This window comes from Paroedura picta, chromosome 6 (genome assembly GCF_049243985.1).
Source record: "Paroedura picta isolate Pp20150507F chromosome 6, Ppicta_v3.0, whole genome shotgun sequence".
NCBI lineage: Eukaryota > Metazoa > Chordata > Lepidosauria > Squamata > Gekkonidae > Paroedura > Paroedura picta.
In genome coordinates, this window is record NC_135374.1 from 124,027,720 (window position 1) to 124,038,246 (window position 10,527).

The window sequence follows — 10,527 nt, forward strand, 5'->3', positions numbered from 1 at the left end:
CGCGCCTGCAGCTTGGGCCTGAGATTCCCACCCTGAGAAAGAGTCGTAGGTTCCCAATTCATGTATGCGAGGGACCCCATTCAACTGGGACATCTCTACACCAAAAGGGCTTCAGTCTCCCTTGCCTGTGCCAAATTCTTAACCTGAAACACTCAAAGGTACCCCCCCCCCCGGGTTTTCCCAGGAACAACCTTGTGAAAATGGCGCAGGGTGATCCTAGCCTGAATTGGACACCTTGCAGGCGGGCGCTCAGGACCCGAGACTTGGGGCTGTTGCACAGAATGCGACAGAGGGTGGGGACTCAGGGCCCAGCCTCCATTTCCTCCACTCAAGTTTTGCCTCGCATGCAGGAGCAGAGGGCTTGCATCCAAATACCTCCAAGCCTTGGCATTTACTGGGCTTTGCATCCAGTTGTCTTTACCTTGTCTTGCTACATGCATGCACGCATATCTCCCGGGAGAGCCTCTCCAAGCACACAAGAAGTCCTTTATTTAGGATGGACGTGAGTGACACAGAATCATTAAACCACACTGCGTTTGAAACTGATCATGGACTGTAAAAAAACAAGTCAAACTCAGGCACGCTTTAAACTAACTTGTCATTCGGTGGTGAAAAAAGAAGCCCCTACATTTATTTACTTTATTCATAGTCCGCCTTCCTTTCTCGCTCATGGGATCCCCAAAGGATCCAGTGATCTTTTCCCCTACATGTTAAGCCTTTCCAGACTGCTGCTTTGGCAAAAATGACGGGTTTTGTTCCCCGGGTTCTCTTGTATAAAAATAGAATGCAATCTTCCCTTATGTACAAACTTTACATTACATAATATACAGATTAAAAAACCCAAAAACCTACATGAGAAGGTGGCTCATGGATGAAACAAAAGAGCAACAGTGGAAAAAAAATTAAATACTGCACATTTCATAAAAATTACATTAGCTACAAAGAATTTCTTTTTTGTTTGCAAATACCAAACAGTACCAACTTAATTGGAAATCTTTCCCAACACACACACACACACATGTATGTACAGACACTTCATTTACATATATACACACACAAATAAATGTGCATGTATTTCTATAGTAAGGCACATTTTGAAAAACTCCTCTGTACATCACTGAACCCAGTCGATAATTCAGGATCTCTTGGGAATGGCCAAGATTATAGCAGAGTGCATTGTGATGGGGGGGGGCATGCTACAGCAGGGAGCAGAGTTTTGTCTTTATAAAGAGAGGTGATGGGGTATCACTTTCCCCTGACTCTCAGAAACCTGAAGGAGACGGCTGTGGCCACTGACCCATGGGAAGGACACTCGGCACATGCTCTTGTCTTGTCCTCACTAACCAGCTCTGGTCGATGCATGACTTTTGAAGTCTGAGTTCTGGAGCGCACGCCGTCTTCTGAAGCTATGCCCACGGCCAGCTGCTTGTGAGCCTCAGCTCAAGGTAAACGCCGAGTGCCTATCTACACTTTCTGAGTAGCATCCGATGAAGGCCCTAAGTAGTGTGCTGGCGAATCCTGGAATAAGGGCACCGAGATCTCCTGGAGGTCCGGCAGCCGTCCCGGATGAGGAGGGGACCGAAGTGTGAGAGTCCGCTCAAGATCCCGGTGCAGGACTTTCTCGTAGACGCTCTGCAGCCCCACCGTCTTGGGCAGCTGTGCCTGGTAGAAGTGGTCCCGGCGGAGCGACTCTCTCGGGAGGGAGGTGCTCTTGCAGAAGGTGGAGAGCTGGGCCTTGGGGTGGTGGGAGAGGTGAGGATTGGGGCGCCCGCAGGAGGGGCTCCAGCACCGGTCTGAATGGCCCAGGATCTTGCATTCTGCTGTGCATGCCCAGAGGCCTAGAAGATGAAAGCAACAAAACAGACTTGGAATTACAGTCCTGCTGATCCGGCTTACTGGTGAGAGGCAGATCACAGTGTGTTTAGGGAACGGGGTGTTCATGTTGCGAAGGCCAGAACTACGTGGTGCATTTGGGAGCCAAGGCTTTGAAATTGCCCCCCCCCCCCCGCAATTTGAGTCGGGGGTGTTGCATCACAGCCAACACATGGTAACTCCTCCTAAAATCACAGAGTTGGAAACTGCCAGAGGCCATCTAGTCCCACCCCCTGCACGATGCAGGATCAGCTTCAAGCATCCGTAGGGGATTCAGAGCAAGTGACATCCAGAGGTGCTTTGCCCTGACAACATTTTGTGCCTTAGAAACAGCTCTTTCTCCACCTTTCTGCACTCCGTCAGCTGTATTTTGTGGCTAAAGTACAAATGGGGGGAGGGGGATGTGACCCCCAGCAAAATGGGTAATTCATGGACCAAAGAGAGCCATTGACTTGCGTGGGGCATTTCCAAGCAGGAAAACCTACAGCTCAAAAGCACTGCTACTCTTTATGAAGTCAACAGACACATCTTTGTTTGAATACAGTAACTCCAGTTTGGCTGCAAAATGCTGAGAGATTTTGGAGGTGGAGCCTAATGAAGGTGGAAGTTTGGGGAGAAGGGAGGCTTCAGTGGCATTTAATCCCACAGCCTGCTAGGGTTGAGCACCCTAGTGAAGAAGAAGAAGGGTTGGTTCTTAGATGCCGCTTTTCTCTACCCAAAGGAGGCTCAAAGCAGCTTACAGTCGCCTTCCCTTTCCTCTCCCCACAACAGACACCCTGTGGGGTGGGTGAGGCTGAGAGAGCCCTGATATCACTGCTCGGTCAGAACAGTTTTATCAGTGCCGTGGCGAGCCCAAGGTCACCCAGCTGGTTGCATGTGGGGGGAGTGCAGAATCGAACCCGGCTTGCCAGATTAGAAATCCACACTCCTAACCACTACACCAAACTGACTCTACACCGTATGGACCGGAGTCAATTCTGTGGACCAGAAGGCCAGATAAAACAAATCGAGGCCTCTCATGTCTCAAAAGTGGGCCTTGGTCAAGGGGAGCCCTTTCACAGTCCAGGAAGCGTCATGCAGGAGCCGACCTTCACGCAAAGAATGCTGCAGGCTGACAGCTTTAGAAGTGCCTAAATAGCTCAGAATATTCCCTCCACCGGGCTTCAGCCTTATTCACAATGGGTGTGTCCCTGCCAAATGGGTAAGGTGGAAGCTGTCGTGTTCCTACCATAATGACAGTCGCTCCCAATATTTCGCATCAGCGTTAGCAAGCTCCCCAAAAAGATCAGAGTAGCCCTCCATGGCTCTGATCTCTCTTCAGAAATAAGGTGCAATGTCACACCATGTTGCCTATGAGCATGCTGCAGCAGAGCATGTAAGCAGTCCTTACAAGGCTGGATTATGACACCGTCAAATTTATTTGCTGATCTTAGTTTTGTACGTGGCATGGTTTTAAGCGGCTTTTATATCCAAATAAACTGGAACGGAAACAGAAGCAGGTTTGGGCCCAGTTATTAGTAGGACGGGAGACCCCCTGGGCAGTTCAGGGTTGCTGTGCTGAGGCAGGCAATGGCCAGCCACCTCTGAAGATCTTGCCTTGAAAGCCCCATGGCAGGTCATCCCATGACAGCTGCGACTTGATGGGGGAGAAAAAAACACGCAAGGGGTTTGCAAAGGAAATGAAGCCTTTTTGCCAGACTGTGCCCCCAAGTAACAGCCAAGGGAGGGACAGAGGCCGTTCTGCCATGGCCTGCCTCTGCGTAGCCACCTGGCCTTTGTTGGTCGGCCTGCCCTCCAAACACTAACCGGCCCAACCCTGCTTGGCTTTTGAGACTGGCTTTGCCTGGCCAACCTACTGCTGGGTTAGGGATCCTTAAATGGCCACGGAGCTTGCTGTCCCTGGAACTGCACTAGGCCAATCACCCCTGGGCAGAACCACAACTGGGCTGCTCTTGTGTGTCCCTCTCCTGGCTTTACAGTGCCGTTCCAGTCAGAGCGACAACGTTGTAAGCCCGGATTCTGCACAGAATGTATTTGTGAAGAGCGTGAAAATCCATGCCAAATGCCTTTCCCCTTCAGCCCTCGACTGCCATCTAGTGGGGAGATGTGCTGGGGAATGCCCAAGGCACGATTGTCCTGAAGCCACTCAAATGCCTCAAGGATCTACACAGGCCTCCCAAAGAATCTGCAGGGTCAGCCGGGGCACCCAGCAGGGTCTCCCTGGCCTTTCCTTTGAGCTGTGCATGCCGTCAGAGACAGAGTTTTCTTCCTCCTCCCCACGTTGTGTTAGCTCAGATAGAGCTACATATCCAGGAAAGCATTTTTCTCGCAGGATCTTTGCGAGGCGACGGATGCAAAGATGGGGAGGGCACGCAGCCTGCAATTCTACCAGCACAAGTCCACAAAATCACTTACTATCAATAGGCAGTTCTACTCCTCCGCCTTGCAAGGACAACAGGCTGGAAAGGGCACAGGCAGAGGGGAAAGAGGCTTAAAGGAGAAGCACAGAGGCCTGTGCAGAGGGGACTGGCCCCCCTATTCTGCATCCGTCTACCTTTTGACCACTGGATGCTTCACTTTCGCTTTGAAGGGTGTGATTCATGCCAACCACCACGCCTGGATTCCACTCCTCCTCCTCTAAGGCGTTTAGGATGCTGTAGACAGATTTCCCCCCCCTTCCCTCGGCTACCCCAGCATTCCCGCCAGGAGGCCCCTAATGCAAAATCTGCCATTGGGCCTCACACCTCTGCAACCTCAACCCCCTGGCCCAAGCCCCCGACTTTGTCCCACCCACTGCACTGGCTCCCGTGGATGCAGCTGCAGCTAGATTTGGCGCAGAACAGCTAGATTTGGCTCCAGCAGCACCTCCAAGGCCCACAGGAGTTCTGGGCTCCCTGCTTTGCAGGGTCCAGGCTCTCTTCATCAGACGCAACTTGGAATGGAGATCTCCGAGCCTTTCCATAACCAAGGGGAGGCAACGAAGAGACTCGGGGGTAAAGGAGGCGTTGGTTTTTATATCCCACTTTGCACTTCCCAAAGGAGGCTCAAAGCGGCTTACAATCTCTCCCCACAACAGCCACCCTGTGAGGTGGGTGGGGCTGAGAGAGAGCTCTGACAGAACTGCAGTGAGAACAGCTTTAACTGGACTGTGCCTAACCCAAGGCCAACCAGCTGGCTTCATGTGGAGGAGGATGAGGGCACTGAACTCTCCAGACTGGAGGTCTCTGCTCTTCATGACACCCCTCAGTGCAATACCCCCCAAACCTTGCTGGTCTCTAAGCTGCCACTGGGCCTTGCATCTCACTGTCAGTAGGGGTGTGTTTCCTTAGGCACGACTCCGTGGTGGATTTTCCACTCTGGAATCATTCATTGGAGAAAGGGCCCAACAACAAGACCATGCAGATCTAGGTCTTGGTGGTCTGGTGATGCACCTGTGCCTACCAAAAACCGCCAGTCTCCATCGCAGAGGGACCTGCAGCCACCCCCCAAGCATCTCTTCACAGCCACGGCCCACGATTATGAGCCCCCGGGAGCTGCCCCACCCTTGACACACAGGCCCTTCCACAAGGGCTGGCCTCTCCCCTCCTTGCCCTCCTGCCCCTCGGAGGGCCTGCTGCAGCCTCACCGTTCTGCATGTGAGTAATGAGGTCCCTCTTCAAGGCCTCCCCGCTGATGTCCGAGTCGCTGTCGTTGAAGTCGCTGTCGCCTTTCCCGCTGTCTTTGCCGCTGAACTTCTCTGCCTCCCGGCCCGAGATGGTGCTAAAGGAATGGCCCTTCCAGATGGCCGCTGGGGGCCCCGGCTCTTTGCTGGAACTGGGAGTGGAGGCATAGGACTAGAGGGCGGAAGGGTGGGGGGGGCGGGGTATGGAGTTGGATGGTTCGGGAAGAAAAGAAGCAGCGACCGTTAACAAGAGCATTGGCTGAAAGTTACATTAGCAAGGCTGTGACTTATTTGGTCTACCCAAATATTTGCTTTTATGGGCTTTGGACTTGGTTGACATTTTTGCCAGCTGTTCTGGGGAGGCACTAAAATGGACAGATTGACTGGACATCAAACATGCCCCCCCCCCGCCACCCCCGAGGACTTCAGGCTTCCTCACTGCAACTAGCTCACACTGAATCCCGTGCAGCAACAGAAAGGCCCTCCGAGAACAGCCCTGGTCGCGGGAGTGGCCAGCTGTACCTCGATGGTGTGGGGCTCCCGGAGCCTGCTCTGGCTGTCGTAGAGACCGGTGCTCTCCTGGCTGTTCTCGGAAGCCGGGGTGTCTTCGCTGGCGGGGGAGTGCTGCGGGCTGGCAAAGGAAGACTTGCTGGGGAAGGCATGCACGGCAAAGCCGCTGGGCGGGGGGCTGGCAGGGGGGAGGCCCCCCTTGCCCTCCTGCCGGCCCTTCTCCCGGAGGGAAGGGGAGCTGTCCAGGGCCGCCTCCTCCAGGGCCCCTCCCTTCTCCTTCTTGCGCTTGTTGCAAGTGGTGGCGATGGTGACGATGGCCACCAAGAGCAAGGTGCAGCTGCCGGCCAGGATGACGATCACGATCAGGGGGACGTCCCACTGCACCGCCTTGCCTTCCCAAGAGGAGCCGGCCTGGGAGGGCGCCTCCTGGCTGCTGGAGGGCGGTGCCTCGGCCGTGACCAGGAAGCTGACCGTGGAGGTGGTGGAAAGCGGGGGCCGCCCGCCGTCTGTCACCGCGAGGAGTAGGCAAAACGTCTGGCCCAGCTGATCGTCAGAGAGGCTCCTGGCCAAGGAAATCTCTCCCGTTTTGGGGTTGATGGCAAACTGGTCCAGCGCCTGGGGCTGCTGGGGCTCCTGCAGCAGAGAAAAGCTCAGCTCGGCGTTGACGCCCTCGTCGGCATCTCGGGCCTTGATGTGGGTCACCAGAGAGTCCCGGGAGGCTCTGCTGGACACGCTGATCTGGAGGGAGTTGTTGGTGAGCACCGGGTGAGTAATGACGGGTGCGTTGTCATTCTGATCCACCACGCGCACCTGGACGGTGGCGGTGCTGGAAAGGGGCGGGGAGCCCCCATCGGTTGCTTGGATGCTCACCTCCAGCTGCTTGAGGATCTCGTAGTTGAAGGTGCGGACGGCGTAGAGGGCGCCCGTGGCTGGGTCCACGGAGACGTAAGTGGCAATGGAAGCGTCCATGACTTGGCTGTCCAGCAGGCGGTAGGTGACCTGGCCGTTGGGCCCCAGGTCGGGGTCGGAGGCGTGCAGGGTGGCCAGGTAGGCACCGGGCGGGTTGTTCTCAGGCAGGGCGATCTCAGCCCGGGGCCGGGCAAAGCGGGGCGGGTTGTCGTTCTCGTCGGCCAGGCGCACGGTGAGGTGGCGCACCGTCTTGGCAGGGGGCGTGCCCAGATCCTCGGCCACCAGCGTCAGGTTGTATTCGGGCACACGCTCGCGGTCCAAGGGGCCGGCGGTGAGCAAGGCGTAGCTGGCCTCGTAGGCGCGCTGCAGGGCGAAGGGCAGCTGGGGGGCGGGCAGGAGGGCCACCCGCACCTGCCCGTTGGCCCCAGAGTCGGCGTCGGAGGCGCTCACCAGGGCCACCAGACTCTCGGGGGGCGCGGCCTCGCTCACGTAGGCCAGGAGGCCGGGGGCATCGGTGGCGGCGGCAGCGGGTGTCTCCTGCTCGGGGGGCGGGGCCGAGAGGGCGCTGATGGCCAGGGTGGGGGCATTGTCGTTGACATCGAGGAGGCGCACCAGCACCTTGCAGGTGGCGGCCAGGGGGCTGGCGCCGCGGTCGCTGGCCTGCACGTCGAGCTCGTAGGCGCGCTGGCGCTCGTAGTCGAGGGCGGCGCGCAGGCTGAGGCGGCCCGTGGCGGCGTCGAGAGCAAAGCGGGCGCGCGCCTCGGCCGGCACCTGGCTGCCCCACGAGTAGAGCAGCTGCCCGTTGGCGCCCTCGTCCGGGTCGGCGGCGTCGAGGTCGAGGAGCGGCGCGCCCGGCGGCGCGTCCTCGGGCAGCTCGACGGTCAGCAGCGGGCCGCGCGGGAAGGCGGGCGCGTGGTCGTTGGCGTCCAGCACGCGCACGCGGAGGGTGGCCGTGCCGGAGCGCGCCGGGCTGCCGCCGTCCTTGGCCAGCAGCTCCAGGCGGTAGGCGGCCTGCGCCTCGCGGTCCAGCGCGCTCAGCAGCACCAGCTCGGCGCAGCGGCGGCCGTCGGCGCGGCTCTGCGCCTCCAGGCCGAAGGGGCCGTGCGGCGGCGCCAGGGCGAAGCTCTGCACCCCGTTGGCGCCGGCGTCCGGGTCGTGGGGCAGCGGCAGCGGCAGGCGGGTGCCCGGCGCCGCGCTCTCCGACACCTCCAGCGCCACCTCGGCCTGCGGGAAGCGCGGCGCGTGGTCGTTGATGTCGCGCACCTCCAGCTCCACGTGCACCAGGCCGAAGTGCGGCGCGGCGCCCCGGCGCCCGCCCAGGCTCACCACGTCGAAGGCCAGCACGCAGGGCGCCTCCGACGGCGCGCACAGCGCCTCCCGGTCCAGCCGCTCGGCGCCCACGCTCAGCCGCCCGTCCCGCTCGCGCACCTCCACCCGCGACCGCGAGCCGTTGCCCGCCGCCTGCCGCAGCAGCCGGAAGCTGCGCTCGCCGCCCGCCGCCTTGGCCGCGGGCAGGTCGTCGGCCAGCGTGCCGATCACCGTCCCCGGCGGGTCCTCCTCCACCGTGAAGTAGCGCAGCGTCTTGCCCGCGGCCGCGCGCCGAAGCCCGGCCACGCAGAGCAGCAGGAGCAGGAGCGGCAGGCGGCTCATGGCCCCGGCTGCCTCCCCGGCACGAGCCTCCCGCGCGCCCCCTTCTCAGCCGGGCATGGGGCGGCCCGCGGCGGGCAGGCAGGCAGGCAGGCAGGCTTCGCACCCCGTCCGCTGTCGCTCGCCTCGCTGCAGCCGCGAAGCCGGCGCGGCTCCTCCGGAGCAGCTTTAATAGCGAGGGCTATGCAAATCTGCCGGGCCCGCCAGCCAATGGCAGCGCCTCTCCGCCGCCTCCCTGGACGTCTTTCGGTGCCAAGCAGGAGGCTGGCTCGGGCGGGGCTGCGGGCGCGGGGCGTCTGCCTGGACCGACCGACCGACGGACGGAGCCTCGGCGCCTCCCGGCCTCCCCTGGCCCCTCGGGACGGAAGCCCGGCTCAAAGCTCGGCGGGGAGGCCCGATGGTACCCTGGTCCGCCTGCGTCGCCTCGGGAATCGCAGCAAATCTGTCCCGACTGCGGACCCCGGCCCTCCCGCTCGCACGCCCCTCTCCTCCCCCTCGGGCGTGGCTCCCACGGCCGGGTGGGGGTGGCGGCATTCGCCTCCCGAGAGGCTGCGGCGTCCAACGCTCCCGGGGGCCCGGACGGCTGCTCTCTCGGTCCCCCGGGGGCGGGCGCCAAAGCGGGGGGGGGGAGGGCGTTTTGGACCCCGGGCACCCCTGGCAAGCCTTCCCGGCTCGGCGGCGGCTTCGCGCAGCCATCGCAGGGGGCAGCTAAGCCCTGGCACGGCCGGCCGAGGGGGGGGGGGACCATCTGCCTCCGGAGGGCTTTCTCAGCGCCGCGGTTTGGGGCCGGCCGGAGGCAAGGTGCCCTGGAGCCCGGACCTGGGCTGCACCACAAGGGAAGGTCCTGGCTGCTGGATCTGCGTCGACCCCCCCCCTTTTCTCACTCTAGCGATGCAAGCCTTGGTCCGGCGTGGGAGGGGCGATGCGAAGGCCCTTTGGCTCAGACCCCGGCCGAGGGTCCGACGCTGTCTAAAGGGGGACTAGGCATACCTGTGAGCCGGCATGGGGTGGTGGCCCGACTAGGATCTGGGAAACCCCGGTTCAAATCCCTACTGGTGCCATGAAAGCGTGCTCGGTGCCATTGGGCCAGGCACCCTCTCCGCCTGACCTACCTCGCAGGGTTGTTGTGAGGATAAACGGGAGGCTAACGATCCAAGCAGGGGTGGGTCCCTGAAGTAAATACAGGCCAGCATGGCCCAAGGGCCCTGCGGCAGACAGACACGGAGCTGTTGGTCACCCCCGCGTTCTGGATTGTTCCCGACCGACGGGCAGAGCCACCGGTCCTTCAAGCCCAGTCCTCGGCTCCCTGGTGTGGTGGGCCCAGCCTCACAATGGCTGCCCCAGGAGGACCCCAAAGCACTAGGTGGGGGGCCTCAGCCCTCAAGAGAGCCCAGAAGGGAGACAGAGGTCCTTTCCCACGGCAGGTGCTCTGGTCGACAGGTTGTCTCTAATGCGCTCGGCCACTGACGGTTTATGCACTGGGAACTTCACTGCCCCACCCCCCTGTCAGGAGCACAGATCGGGGGCAGATGAGGTGCACCAGGCCAAATGCTCCCCTGTGTGGGTGCAGGGAGAGGTGGGGCAACCTGCCATGACTGAAACTCCAGCCTGCAGCCCAGCCCAATGAAACCTCCAGTACATAAACGGCCACTCAGGAGCCCACCTGGCTCCGCCCACTTGCTCAGCGTCGCCAAAGGGAGAGGAGAAGGACCCTGCAGGGGGCACCAAGGGGACCCTCGGAGACCGTGTCCCTTTGAAGTGCCGCTCCCCCCCCCCCCCACTGCTGCTCTCGCGTCAGTGTCCTCCTCCTCGGAAACTCCAGCGCCGCTCTCTCCTTGTCGCTATCCAGCATGCGAGTTCCTAAATACGCTTTTAGGTAGTTCCTAAATGAACTTTCATGACTTGGTCAGCACGTGAAGCCCTTGGCA

The 10,527-nt window shown here is 60.3% G+C and overlaps 1 protein-coding gene across 1 annotated transcript; it reads right to left on the reverse strand.

Moving 5' to 3' along the window:
- Nucleotides 1-466: 466 nt before the first annotated feature.
- On the reverse strand, nt 467-8,821 carry PCDH8 (protocadherin 8). The gene is made up of 3 exons (XM_077344119.1): nt 6,056-8,821; nt 5,498-5,705; nt 467-1,838 (listed from the first exon to the last, which is right to left on the reverse strand). Exons 1-3 carry the CDS (start codon nt 8,600-8,602, stop codon nt 1,465-1,467), a joined length of 3,129 nt encoding a protein of 1,042 aa, XP_077200234.1. The 5' UTR covers nt 8,603-8,821; the 3' UTR covers nt 467-1,464.
- Between the last annotated feature and the right edge of the window lie 1,706 nt (nt 8,822-10,527).